This window comes from Zosterops lateralis (genome assembly GCF_965231275.1).
Source record: "Zosterops lateralis genome assembly, chromosome: 1".
NCBI classification, from domain to species: domain Eukaryota; kingdom Metazoa; phylum Chordata; class Aves; order Passeriformes; family Zosteropidae; genus Zosterops; species Zosterops lateralis.
In genome coordinates this window covers 43,919,831-43,934,745 of record NC_139762.1, presented here as the reverse complement: position 1 = coordinate 43,934,745, position 14,915 = coordinate 43,919,831, and the positions used below count along the sequence as shown (strand labels likewise).

Below are 14,915 nucleotides of genomic sequence, written 5' to 3'. Positions count from 1 at the left end.
CGCGGGGGGAAGGCGAGGCGGCGGCCCCCGCCCGCCGTAACCGCTCCCGTCCCGCCCGCTGGTGCCGCCCCCAGCATGGCGACACGGTAGAGGAGCGGCTGCGCCGGGGCGACCGCCCCCTCCCGCCTCCTCGGCACAGCACGGCGCGCCGCGGGCGAGCGAGCGGCCTCGGCGGCGCTGCTGCCGCCGGTGCCCCGCACAGGGCTCAGCGGCGGCGGGCGAGGAGCAGGATGGCGGCGGCGGCGGCGGGCACGGCGGCAGCGGCAGCAGCAGCGGCGGCGGGGCCGAGCGGCCGCGCGGCGGGAGCCAGCACCGTCCCGAGCAGCTCATGGTGGCGCCCCAGACCCGCCGGCAGCGGCCGCGCCGGGGCCGCCAGCTGAGCCCGATCCCGGCGGGCGGCTCTCCCCTCTCCGCACCGACCCTCCGAGCGACCCGTCCCCCTTCCCCGGCTCTCCCTGTCCCCCCTCCCCGGCGCCACCCGCGCCTCGGATCGCCCCCGCCGGGGCCGGACCGCCACCAGCCGCGGGCGCCGCGGGGAAGGCGGCGGCCGCCAAGGGCAGCGGGCAGCGCCGGGCGGCGGCGGGACCATGGGCGCCAAGCAAAGCAGCCCCACCGCCGCCAATGGCCGCACCCGGGCGTACTCGGGCGGGGACCTGCCCTCCTCCAGCAGCAGCAGCAGCGGCGGCGCTAACGGGACCGGCGGGCGCTCGGCGGGCGGCGGGCGCTACGCGCACCTGGCGGCGGCGCCTCACGCGGCTCCCGGCGCGGCGGCCCCGGCCGGAGGAGGAGCGGCGGCGGCGGCGGCGGGCAGTGCCGCGGGGTCCGCGCCCCGGAGCAGGTCCCTGGGGGGCGGCACGGCCTCCGGGGCCCGGGCGGCGCAGTCCGCCTTCAACATCCCCCACAGCAGCGGCCCCTACGGCTCGCAGGACTCGGTCAGCAGCACCCCGGAGGAGGGCGGCCGGGAGCGGCCCGCGGGCGGCGGCGGCTCCTCCGGCGGGCCCCGGCTGGTGATCGGCTCGCTGCCCGCGCACCTCTCGCCGCACCTGTTCGGAGGTAAGGGACACCGCCGGGGCTGCGGGCGGCGGGACGGCATGGGGGGGTGTGTGTGTGGGGGGGGGAGAGGTCTGTGCCCGGCTCCCAGGCGGGACGGGCAGTGAATCATCGCTCCGGGCTGGCGGCCGGGTTTGGACTCGGGGCTCTGGGGCCGGCGGCTCCATTGTCTGTGAGGGGAGCTGGAAAAAGGGGAGGTTAAAAATGAAACGAGCCCGGCGGCGGGAGGAAGCGGAGCCTCTCCGGCCGGCGACTTTAGACTCTAATAGCTGTAATCAGTGCCTGTGTAAATACTCTTGCCTGCTACTTACATAATTAGAGTTTAATTGGATCATGCGTCTCCGCCGTTTATTCTAAAATCGGACCAAACTCCTCTTTAGGCACTGGTTAATGTGTGGCTGGTGCTTGTTCTTCTTTCTGAGTCCTGGGGTTCTCTGTTCGGAAAGCCCTCATTCCTCAGGAAAGCAGAAGTTAAGATAAGTTTCATTGTCAGTGCACCCGCTCTCCTGCAGCCTTGAGGATGGGACGTGTGCTCTCGGGGCAGGAGAACACTGGGCTCTAAAATAACCAGGAGGCCCTTTGAGAAGCACATTAAACATGGAGCACCTTGTAGGGTTTTTTTCTGTCTTGCGCTACTGAGGTTAATAGCGCTGTTTAGGATGAGCGTTTTACTGCCTGTGTTTTTTTACCTTGAAGTTGAAAATCATCTTGTTAATTGCCAACTGTTTTCAAAGTTGCTGAGTCCTTTAAGTACTGCTCATTCTAAAGGCTGTTCATGTAGGTCAGACAATGAGAAAGTTTTGGTTTTTTAATGGATGTATTCTTCAACTGATATTTTTAATACATTTTATATATTTATATATAAAAATATACATACCTACATAAACTTAATACCCCAAAGCTTTTTTTTTTTTTTTTTTTTGGGGGGGGGAAGAAGAGGCTAATGTAAAATGTCTACATTTACATATTCTTATTAATCCATTTGGGAATACTATTTGCAACAGGTTGGCTTTCTTGTTTTCTGTAATTCCCGCGGTTTTGAGGGAAAGCGGGGCTGTGTGCAGCCTGGCCCTCGCAGGGTACACGAGGTGTCTGTCACATGGCCCTGGCGGTGACCTCAAGGCAGCAGAGCTGTTACTTCCCACATCCAAAACTGCCTCGTCCCAGCAGTTGAACATTAACAGAAAGCTGTCAAACCTTATTATAATAAAATGATATTTTCCTCTAAGAAAGAGAACATAACTATTCTCATAGTACCAAGCTGCTCAACAGCTTGCTTTGTTGCAAGGATACTGATTTACACCATCAGAGTATCTTGAGGGGGAAGAAAGGTGCATGTGTTTCTTTTAGTGACAAAAGGATGCGCTGCCATGGAGTATTGTACAGCTCGTGCTAAGCACAAGGGAGTCATTAGAATGTGTATTCAGTTGTTGTTCCAAGGTGAAACTCTTTTTTCCCCCCCTCTTTGCTTAAATACTGTGCTGCAACTTGCCTTGGTGCCAGGAGGGAGTGGATTAAATGTAGATGAAGTGATGAGGATAAATAACATAGGAAGCTGTATTCAGATGCAGGAAGGTCTCTTCAGAATAACTCTGAATTTGATCTTACTTTTCTATGGCATGTAATATTTTTTTAATTGCTGTACTACGTTGTATTTTGTCCTTGGACTGATGCAAAGCTTGTTGCTTTTACCGGTGCAGGAGAAATGCCAGGAGGGGTACACTGTCTTTAGTTACTCACTAATAAATAAGGACTGCCATATGTTAGGAGTATAACTGGAAAGTTTCAGGATACAGTAAGACTTTTAGTGAAGAAGCAAATAGATTCATGACTATCTTGTGACCACATAAAGACAATGTATCTTAGTGGGATGAATAACTGCTTAATCATAATACTGCAACACCTGTGGAGAAGGTCTCACTTGAAGCATTATTCTTTCTTCCAATTTAAATATTTTGTGGTGTTGGTGATATGTTACTCCACATCCCACTCAGTGTTGCCATCCTTTCCTAGTTGCATATTTTGTGTTTTCTTGATTCCTTGTAATAACTACATGCTGGGAAAAAGTAGCCCAACTGGAGATCATGCATTAATAGCATCAGCATTCTGAAAAATAACTTGAAGCATTGTTTTTGTCCTGGTGATAACTAGCTCAAGCTTGTCTAGGTGTGGTATCTGGCATTTATCTTGTATATCTTGAGCGTGCTTGAAGTCCCCTCCCTTGTTTTGTAACTTGCAAATTAGCTGAATTATTTCTTTTTATTCTGAAAACTGCCAAAATTAATTGTGAGGATTAGCATAGCAATTCTGTGACAATTAAAATAAAAAGGAAGAACAAGAATACCTTCTGTAAGTTGAACTGAATCTCCAGCTATTTATGTTTTTAGGCATACTGCTTGGCTTCATCAGTCAGTGACACGTGGGTGGTGCATTTGTTAAATTACTGTAATTAATTTGCCTTTAGTGAATTACACTCTATTGTCACTTTTACTGGGCTGTTTTGCATGCTGAAGTAATGTATAAGTATTAACCCTCTGATGTAACATGCTTAAATATATACTAAGCTTGTTAATGCACCATTTGAATGAGAATATAAAAATTACGTTAATGTATTGGCAGGTATGTTCAGTTCATGCCTCTGTTCCTTTAGTAGGAACTGTAATACTAACAGCCTTTTCTGACTGTGAAGGTCTCATGTTCCCATCTGACCTCAGGCTAAGGCACTTTTATGAACAACGTGTAGTGGAGTAAATGCTGCTGTGTAGCTTTTTCTCATCTCAGGGGGAGTTCAGCTCACTCAATAACCAGGGCCTTAGTCTAACAAAAAAAAAATTATATATATATGTGTGTGTGTGTGTGTGTTTAACTTTGTGCTGTGAGCATGCCTGAAGTAGGCTTAGGGCGTTAAGTAGAGTGAGACCCAAATTCCATAAGATCTTACGGCACTCCCAGGGAGGCCAAACCTGTGCATGACATTCAAGGGCTTTCTTGCAACACAGTGCCAAGTTCCAGCTTCCTTTAAGGTGATAACACTTATCAGGAATTTTGACCAGTAGTTTCCCTGCTCTGTTCCTCAGTAAATGGGACTTCCCCTCTCCTCCAGCCCCAAAGTAAATATTCCTACCTTCTGTTATGTGTAGAAGAGTTGGCCCTGGGGACCATGGGGCCAGATTCACATTAGTTTTTCCACAGTGTTTTTAGAGATCACATACTTGTCAGTACTGCAGCAAAGCTACCAGTGTAGTTAAAATATAGCTTGTTTTTGTCAGTGATGCAATTGGTTCAGCTAAAAATGGACTTTGGGGATGGTCTTTGCTTTGGGTAACTGCTGATGTGTTACTTCCATCACTTAAAGTGTCAACAGCTCCTCAGAACCCTTTTCGTGTTTATGTTCCTGTTTCTGGGTGGTCACAACTGGGAGAATTCTTGGCAAAAACACCTAGTATAAGTATCCTGGTGTTCAAATTTAGGAATGTTATTGTAAGACAATAATGCCATTAAACTATTTTTTGTTTTGTCATTATGATCTCTTAGGGAATAATTATTAAAATTCAGCTGAAGGTAGCAGAAACTCAAACATACTGAGTTTTTTAATTTTTCACATCAGTTCTTCTTTCAAGATGATTGAGCAGACTGTACAGGTATACAAAATCTCAGTTTGTGTTGTATATGATCTTATACAATTTTACATGATTTTTTAATAGGTAGATTTTTAAATGTATAGTGTTGTCAGATACAGCTGACAGTCTTCATGTCAAGATTGGGAGTAATGATTTGGAGATTAAGTTGCATCTATTCAGCTTTATTAGGAGAAGGAAGTTTGTTACATTCTTCTTAAGCCAAATAATGATCAGACTTTTTTATTAAGTACTTTACAGTGCAGGAGTTATCACCAGCTACTAAATGTACATAATGGGTAGAACCTTGTAGGTATATTATAGTAGCATCTGTTTGTAATAATAGTAGAAGTAATGAATGAATTCTTCATTCTATAAAAGAAAGTTTATGAGAGCCTCAGGTTACTGAATTCGGGAACCTGAATTCCTAGTTGGATTGTAGGAAGCAGGTAACAGTAGAAGAATGATGTGAACTCTCAGAAGAGTTTTTTAGATGTCTCTCACAGTGCCTAGAAGGCCACATCTTGTTTTGTTTCCCATCAGATCTGTTTAGTAATATGATACATTTGGATATATTTTTGAGGTTCAACTGTCTTTTGGTCTCTTCCTTGCCCTTCTCGTCCAGTATGACACAAGTACTCTTGCTTTGAGAAATTATGAATACTCTGAAACACTTCAGACTTAATGCTGCTCCCATTTTGCCAGCCAAAGGGGCACTCTGGGGTCTTGCAGAGTCTCACAGTTCCAGTGTTTAGTTTGGCTTCTCTGCTCCTGCATACATTCAGAGGGCAATATACAGTTCTGGTTTGGCAGCAAAGCTGTAAACCCTCCTGAATCAGGGACAAGAAAAAGTAGCAAAAATTCCCACACCACCAGCCACCTGCTCCAGCTCAGTCAAGAGAGTGCTTATAGTCTCAAATGTTAAGTGTTTGGACAAAGTGAGCTAAAAGAAGAACTGTTTGTGTCCTCTGGTGGTGCTCATGAAGTCCCTGGGAGTCATCTTTCATTTCCTGCAGTTGGAGAGCAGTCTCTGTGATGATGAGTAGCTTGGGGCAGTGAAATAAAGACTGAAGCAAGTGATAGGGGATCTTTGAAAGGCGCTTTTTTTTTTTTTTTTTTTTTTTTGTTCCCTTCTTCCTGCTTGGTAAACAAAAGGGTTTAGGAGAAGCCAAATAATAAGAAATGGCAGCACTGCATTTGTGGGAGAAATGTAAATAGTTTGCCATCTGAAGAAAAGGAAACAGCCTAATTGTCATGGCATATATAAATATTTCTTTTGGCTATCAAGGTAGTGATAATACCTGATTGAACCTTTGCAGTGCCAGTTCAAACAAAGGCCTTCCCCTTATTAATTGTCTTCTGAATACCTATGCAACCCTGATATTCTGACAGTGTCTCTCCTCGTGTTCTGTCATATAATTGCAGACTAGTCTCCAACAATCTTCTAAGGAATTTCTTTGTCTCATAAAGAAAGCCTTTTGTCACTGCTAGAAATTCAAAACTATTTTTAAAACACGTTGCCTATGCATCTGTTTGGGTAAGTTCTCCTCCGCTGTTCTTGCCAGCTGCTCATGAAATCTTCATCATGCAAACGTTCTTGAATTGCCCTCTTAGCCTTGCTGGAAAGTTTTAAGTTTTGAATAACATTGTGAAAAATTTTGGGTAGGTTTACTGTGCTGTTTGTGTGCAACCAATTTTATATTATTTTGAAGATTTTTCTGCAGTGTGTCTAGTGCCCATTAATGGCTTAATTAGTTTCAGAAGAGGTGTATGGTCATTTCAACAGATTGTGTTCATTTACTGTGGTAATGGAGCATGTTGTTCTTGCAGATGTTTAACCCGTGAAAAGAAAGTGAGAAATCCTTGAGTGCTTTGAGTTTTTATTTTGGAGCACCTTACAAGACATGCATCTTTCCAATCAAAAGAAAACAATTTGTATAAAAACACAGCTACCTGAGTAAAACCAGAACTACATATCTTAAGCATCTAGGAAAGTGATTTTTGTTTACTGTCTGGATAGATACTCCCTAAACAATGCCTATGTTCCCAGTACCACCTTTCCTTTGTAAATGGTCATCATGACTTTCATGAGGATATCTCAGTGTGCCTCCACAGGTCTTTGACCTCTGTTGTTTGGTAGGCTTCAAATTCCAGGTGCTTACAAAAATGGAAGGGTAAGCCATGGAATGAATGAGGCTGGTTCTCCCTTTCACTCAGGACATGCTTCTATTTTCTGCATGGAAATTGAGTAGTATTGACCTGGAGAGATCAGGAAGCAGGCAGGAAAATCTCACAGGCCTCGAGGTGTCTGACTGCCTGCCAAGCAGAATACCAAGTGTTGTGTGGGATTTGACTCTCAGTCTCAGTTGTCTTCCTCAGGGACTGACCTAGCTGGGTGTTTTCTTGCTAGTCTGCTCTGTCTCAAAATCAGACCACCACAGCCTGTGCAGTCCCAGAAGGGTGGGTGTGCTGCATACCATCAGGGTTATTTTTAGTAGATTCTGTTTGCTGACTGACTTAGTGTGCTATAAATACAGAGTTCTCATCTGGCATGCACTTTGCGTGTCTTCTAGTAACTTATAATAAATTCACCTAAGAATAATGGCAAGGAGAAGCAAGCTGTTATGATTTGTTTGGCTTTCCATACAAAGTATCATTTATATAAAGCCAATTATTTAGTAACATTTTAACTGTAAATGGCTTTTAAAACTAGCGGTATTCCAAAACACTTCCTAGTTGGGCTCCCAGAATTAGTCCTTATGTCAGGTTGATTTATACTGCATTTTCATTATGGTTTTAAATGTTGAAGGTGGAGTTTTTACATACGAGAGGTTACTTGAGCATCTGGAATACTGTCAATACTAGTAAATGACAGTATTTTTAATGCCAATACTAGCGTATTCCATAAAGGTTATTCTCTGGTAAAAAATGAAGCTTAGTCATGACTCTCGTGGAATGTTTTCCCCTGAAATGTAGGTGTATATGCAATTTCTTGAGTTGAAGTATGGTTAAGGCACTTAGAGGACTCAATGCAGAAAGGGGAGGATCCCATGTCTTGTTAAAACACAGGTGCATTTGTCTTTGAGTGTTGGATTTGACACAAAAATGAAGGATGGGTTCTTGCTGAATTGAACTGAGCGTAACCTAAATGCAGTTGTTCTTTACTGCTAAAATAAAAACCTGTTGTGGTATGCACTAACAGACATGAAGTTTTCCATTTGCAGCAAAAGACAAGACTGCTCATCTGCTTTCTGCAGATTGCCTGAACACATAAGCAGTATTTTGAGAGTCTTAATTTTTTTTTTTATATAATGAAATCTGGACCTATCTGGTGATGGTCCTTCAGAAACTTACAAACTAGATTGTCATCCTGTCAAGAATCTTAGATAGTTCCCTGGAAATCACGTTACTTTGAATCCTGATTTCCTGCAGCTATCAGAAGTTTTACTTATTGTAGAATGAAGAACATCACTCCTCCTTTATTCTTCAGTGTGAATATGGATAAAAGTTCCAGTTTGGGGAAAAAGAATCTTGCTTCTCTAAAGAAAATGCTGTGGCCCTACCAAATAGATCAGAACATCATCAATTAAGCAAATGTCACAGAGATAATGGTGGACAATCTCCAGAACATAAAGGACAGTGACAATAGTAAAATGTGGTTCTCTGTGGTCATTTAACTGCTTTGCTTTCACTATGAGGCAGTTCTCTTTCTTCTCACTCTCTCTACTGCATCAGCAAGGAGGACTGAAGTAGCCTAAGATGCCAGATGATTTGCTGTCCATTTTCTTGTGTGTGTTGTTGTCCTTTGGGAAGAATGAGTTTAAAATCACACACCTGTGTTCTGAATATTGGAAGGCATAGTTTGCATGTGTATGAGTGACTCAGGGCTCCTATAATATCTTACGTTGAATAATGATGATTCATCATCAGAGCTGATTGTGATGAAGTTTTCTCAAAGGTGGTATGGCTGAGTTCAGGGTTGGCTATGCAACTTTCCTTCTGATTTTTCAGTGCTGTGATTTTTTTCAATTTCAGTTGTAAATTAGAGCTGGTTTGAGTGTTTGAGTTTTAGGATTTTTTTTTTTTACTCTCTCAGTCATGTAGTATAGTTGTTAAAGGCAGTCAGATCAGTTTGGATAGATACTTGCTTTATTTTTACATTGGGAGTGTTACTCAATGAATGACAAGTACAAAGCAGAGCAAAGATGACCTGATTTTTTGTTAAAGCTCAAGCAATCTATTAGCAAATTACAATTCCAAAATAATAAAACATAATGGTCAAACTATTTCTATATTTCTGAAGTGCTGTGTAAAGAAATAAAATACCTGCTCCACCCATGCAGTAGTACCATAAAGCTGTTGCAGGCTGAAGAGAAATGATCTACTAAAACAGCACATGAATGAAAGCAACATGAAATTCACATATGGAAAAGGGCTGCATGCTATTAAAGAACCCTTTGAATATCTAATTCAGCTGTCCTAACATTTGCATACTAAATATCGAATATTAAGATACCAGATGACAAGTGTAAAGGCATTGCCTTGCTTTTTAAGGACTGAAATACAATTAAAATTAATTGAAGAGTAATGCATGTTTGCTATAGCTCGGCTCTTGGATTAGTTAATATCCCACTGTGCCATATCTGTGAATTTGTGTGTTTTGTAAGTGATAACGTTTTCAAAGACACATGATATGAGCTTCTTCATAACCATGGCTGTGAAAAACCAAAGTGTTGAAAGTACCATTGAAATAAAATACAGTACTGAAATAGCTTCTGGTTTGGAGGAAATACAGATGCCATTGCTAGAATAATAAACCATGTACCAAAATAAACTGGTTTTCATGCACTAGATAAGATCAAGGTCCAGTGACAGCACAGAACTAGGGAGTGGAGGAAATGTTCCTTGGAAATGCGGGACTAGTTTTGCTGCAAACAAAGGGATAAGAAAGCTAATGCAAATAATGTGTTTTACAGTGTGCAAGGGGGGGAATGGATGACGTGTTCAGCCCAGGTTATTCCCTTTGTGTCTCTCCTTGGCCTCTCCAGGCACACAGTTGTGTTCAGCTGATGAAGTCAGAGGAAATGATGAACACATTTGGAGCTGGAGGGCAGAAGTTCCTCCTAGTGGGCTGGGCTGGTATATGTGACTTCTCTAGAGGTGTGCAGGCAACCAACCTTTTACATGCATGTAATTATTGTACATTTTGCTTTAAAGCTTTGTTTAGAAGAAATGTTTAAAAGCATTGTAAGCTTGGATGATGTGATTTCTTGACATTAAACAGTTTAATATGTTGGGGAAACCCATTAATTTGTGAAAAGTGAGCTGGAATTAAGCTCTATGAAGAGAGCTTGGACTGACAGCAGTGTTGAGATAGTTCCTATCCACACAGATTTATGTGGTCATGGAATCTGGGGCCAGGGAGCAGTTGTCAAAAGCATTCTAATTTTTAAATTCTGGCCATTGTGATTCTCTTAGGGATTGGCTAGCCAATAAGCAAGTTGCAGAGAAAGGCTGCCACAAATACAAGGCAAGGCATACTTAGCATTGATAAAACTATGCAAAATATAATTTTTGCCAGGAGTTGAAAGAAATAGCAGAAATTAATTTTTATTATTCTAAAAGTAAGGACCACAACAAAGGTCCTTGAAGTCTTTTGCTCTGATGCTTAAACAAGTTAAAAAGGTAAATATTGAACAAGTTTTTAAAAGAATTATTTAGGCGAAGGTCCAAACTGCAGCTTGCCAATACTCCTGTATTTTCCAAAGTGCTTCAAGATACTGGTTATAAGATGCACCTCTAGGTACTCCTGGTTTTCATCATTGTTCTGTCATGGATTTGCACTACCTCTGGGCTGTTAAATTGCTGTGTCCCATGGCAGCCTAAAACTTAGTTAGCTGTAGCATGCGAGCATTCTTTGAAATATGCCTAAAACCAAATGTTTGTATTCAACGTGTTGCTGGCCCAGCACGATTCACAAAGATGCAGAATTAAAATGAGTGAAAAATGTAAGCACCCCAGGAAATGTTACCCTCAAAAGAAATCCATCTGGCAAGGATGCCAGATTTGTAAGCAAGAGAGAAGGAGAGGTCTGTATGGAGCGGTGGTGTATTTGCATTCTTACTTAGAGGGAACTGGGATGAAGGGATATGAGTACTGACACAATTGTTTTCTAATCTCTTAAACTATGGTCTTGTGACACTAAAGTGCTGTGTCACTTATTAAGAGCCTCTCCTTTTCTCTTCCTTCTCCCTGCCCTTTTGCTATTTTGTGTGGATGAGTCATTTTACTTGCAACACCTTTATTAGTAACTGTAGTGTTATTGACAACAAAAAATAAATATGCAGAGATACTGACTTAGCTGGATCTTATAAATACTCATATTTAAAAAGAAGATCAGGGTTTGAGTTTAGGACTTGTTTCTTTGTTTTTCTTCAAAGACAGTTTAGGGTTTTATATATTATTTGGATTTCAATATCCTAGTTTTATCTAGCAATAGTAGATCAGTAGTATTTATAAACAAATAATACTGAAGAGAAACCTACTGAAATAGATAATTAGTTCTGTATCAAAGAGGCCATTTTTATTAAATTATTTAATTTAGAGTATTCATAAATATTTTCTTGAATTCCAATTTTTCTCACTTGAATTTCCCCAAACTTGAAAATTGTGATGTAAATTTTGCTTTCTTTTAGCAGTGTTTTGAAGCACATCTAAGTTAAAACTGATAAAATTTGCTCCCTCAAAGAGCTAACCATGTAAATAGGCTGTACTTCTAGCACAAGGCACTATAGCCTGGAATTTAAATGTCAACATATTAAATTCTAATCCTATTGGTTTTCTGTTTATGCCTTAAGGATTTGTAAATTTACAAAATTACACACTTGTAATTTGATTTCAGACATGTGCAATTTCAGATAGAAATAAGAAAGGAAGAAAAGCCTCAAGATAGGACCTTATTTTTCTTTTATTTCCCCTCCTGTAGTTTCTCTGACATACTAAGCCTCATTCTCCTTCAGGCAATGATGATGAATGTACTAGGTACAATGTTTTTAAGCTATTGGTACAGCTGAAACACTGTGAGGACAGCTTTACTCCAGTCAGTGAGCCTTGCTCGTGCAGAACTTTTTGTTTGCTCACAAATCTACCTTGAAGGGCATAATCCCATTTGTCAGGAATTGTCATCTATAACTGACAAGGATTTCTTCCTCTGCTGAAGGGCAGGGAGCTCTTCCTGCAGTCTCAGTATTCATCCTCTTAAATTGTTAGATTTGTAACCCTCTGCAGAAACTCATAAATTGTAAGCAAATTTTAATGGTGCTTTCTTAACCCTGGAAGTCAGTGAACGATATGGCAATTGATCCCTCTACCTGAGGATTACAAATATCACCACAAGTACTTGTACACAGAGAGGTAAGTATAGAAGGAAAGATACTTAGCCAGAAATTTCAGTCAGCTGTTGTAAGCAATATGTAAACATTGCTTTTTCCTTTCTCACAGAGTGTTTTGGAAAATAATCCATAATTTAAAAAAAATCATTATCACATTTAGCTTATTGTGCATACAATTACTTTTCTCCAAATACCTTATGCAAAAGGGCTTGTAAGAACAGATTTAATTCTAAAGAGTGATGTGTGGGCAAAAGTCTCTCTGATGTTCATAGCACATGAAGGGACCTTGGGATTCCTACTGGCACTGGAATATGGGATCAGCTGGGTTTAGCCCCTTCTGAGCAGATGATGTTTGTTGTTTCTTAATTTCTTAGTGGAAAACCATCTAATTTCTCTGGTATTTTATTTTGACAACTAATTTTACCATTGGAAAAATTCCTAATAAGCAAATTACTCTTACTGTTGTGCAACTGATTTCCAGTTTTGAATGCAGAAATTTGTAATTCATGCATTTTTTTAACAGATAGTTCATTTCTCATTACAATCATGAAGGGCTCTTTTTTTCCTTTCTAATTGTACTTGACTCTTGCTAGCTATTAGCTACAATTTCAATGATGCATATAGCCTTGAAATGTAACTGAGAGGACATTTATTGCACTTAGTGTCTCTCAATTTTTATAGCCTCTTACATTGAATTAGGCTTGTAGAAAGCTCTAGTTTGCTAGAAGTGTCTGACAAAAAAGGACCAGGGTGGTAATGAAGAAGACAACATTTAACAATAAAGTTACTGTCTTTAAAAACGTAGGTGGTTTGTTTCTGTTAGTGGCTGCCTGCCTAGTGAGATTCGAGAGGATAGATTGATAAGAGAATTCATTGAAAACAGGCTTGTGTGTAGAATTATCTAGTGTTACTGTTTGTGTCAGCTAGTAAACTTGAAGCTGCTGCTTCTTGTATAAACAAGAAAGCCAGCAGCAATTATTCCTTAAAACTAAAAGCAGCTGTTTGAGCTGTAGAAAGATGTTTCTGTAACACAGATGAAAGTACCATTGTGGCTGTTTATACAAGCTGGCACTCGTGCTGTATAAATAGTGGAGAATTTCAGGGTTTTTCTTACACTTGCATATACCTCGTCATCCTGGTACACAAACTGAAATTTTTATATTTAAGCCATGAATCTCGGCCTAAGGCTGAGAGTAAAAACCTAAAGGGCTTGATCCTGGCCTGGCTGCAGAAGACAGACCTCAGAATGTTTGTGTCATTCTTGTGGTATTTGGCTGAGTACACCGAATAACAGGATGAACAAAAGACTGGTAATGAAGGATAGATTGTATGGGGTTAATACCCGCTCTGGGGAAGCCAAGGGAGGAGAAAGCGGCGGCCCGGGCGAGTCGGTCCCGGCAGACCCTGTTCAGCACCGGGGCCCTGGACAGCGCAGGCGGCGCTCCCCGCCCGGGGCCGGCGCTCCCATAGCCCGCACCGGGGCTGTACGGGCCCCAGAGCTTCCCGCCTGGATGCTGGATCCTACTGAACAGACCAGGAGTTCCTCACAGGCTCTCATCTGCCCCAGCGCCCTGTGGTGCGGAAAGCAGCTTTCACAGCCCTGAGGGTGGACCGGGTGCACTTCCCTGGAAGGCTCTTGGTTGTTCTCTCCATGTTTGACTCACAGGCCTGCAGTTATTTTCTTTTCTTTTTAAAATCAGAAATCTAGCGACTTGTTCACTTCTATCTTAGAAAATAGGTTTCTGTCACAGCTTTCCAAAACATTGCTAAACCACCAGCTTCCTTGTTCTTAGTTTCGTCTCTGTTGTTCACTCTTCACGTGGTTTTAGGAGTTTCTGGAGCTAGTTCTCATTTTCTGCTGAAAGTTTCGGTAGGCTTGTGGTTTCAACTGGACTTCCCTGCTTACAGTAAGTGGAAGTAGAAAAGAAAAAGCAAATTATGCAGATCCTTGCTGTTCTCACTGTCTGTTTTACCCTCTGTGACACCACTGTTTTGAAAAAGAGAGGATTAAAGTATTTTACCTTAAATGTTTTTAAAAATGGAGAAACCTCTGATATGTTTTGAGTTAGTATTAGAAAGATGCTCTGAGCAGTAGAAGGCTCACTGAAAGATTGACCTTTAGAAATAATACTAGTTTTTCTTGACAAGAGGATAAAATCTTTGAGGTGGTATTCTGAAATATTTACTTTTGAAAAGGGATAGCTTTGCATCCAGTAACACTGAGGTAACGAGACAAAATCTATCTTGTGTTTGGAGGAAAAAGAACAAAATGTGAATAATTAATTTCACTTAATGGCTTTCAAAGCCAAGATGGAAAAGATGGTAATACTTTGATTTCTATGTGAAAACAAGTTTTGTAAATACTTTAGTGACCTTTTTCCTTTCTTTTTATGACCCTGCTGCAGAGAGCTATGTGCTTTGAATATTTTTTTTTTAAATATTGTAAAGTGCAGTTTATTTAAGACAATATGTGCTTTTTTTCCCTACTTACTGTCATCTTTTTAGCAAAGTCTTGCAGGACTTACCTTAGAGGTGGGCATCCAAAGTAAATATGAATTCCTTTTTGTGCTGAAGACTTTTTGGACACAGGTTCTATAAAAACATTGGTAGCTTTATTCAGTTTGCTGCTGAACAAATAAAAAAGTAACTCACATGCATATCATGCACTCCCTCCCTACTGGAAGAAATAAGGTGAATTTCAGGAAGAAAAGAAAATTAACTGGTTTTGCTATTTCAGTTGTTGGAGTGTATTTTCTAAATGAAAAATGGAAATCCATCATTAAACAAAATTAATTTTAGAGTTTTCATACTGTCCTGGAAAAGATGTGTTTGTGAATCACTTGTCCCTAAGTTATGG

The 14,915-nt window shown here is 41.8% G+C and overlaps 1 protein-coding gene across 2 annotated transcripts in view; it reads left to right on the top strand.

Moving 5' to 3' along the window:
- Positions 1 to 587: 587 nt before the first annotated feature.
- Positions 588 to 14,915, top strand: part of ZNRF2 (zinc and ring finger 2) — a gene marked incomplete at its 5' end in the record, with an annotated part of 56,903 nt that continues 42,575 nt past the window's right edge. For both annotated transcript variants that reach the window (XM_083857303.1, XM_083857302.1), the window contains one exon: positions 588 to 1,053. In XM_083857303.1, the coding sequence (XP_083713429.1) occupies positions 588 to 1,053 (466 nt within the window). The remainder of the gene's footprint in view (positions 1,054 to 14,915) is intronic.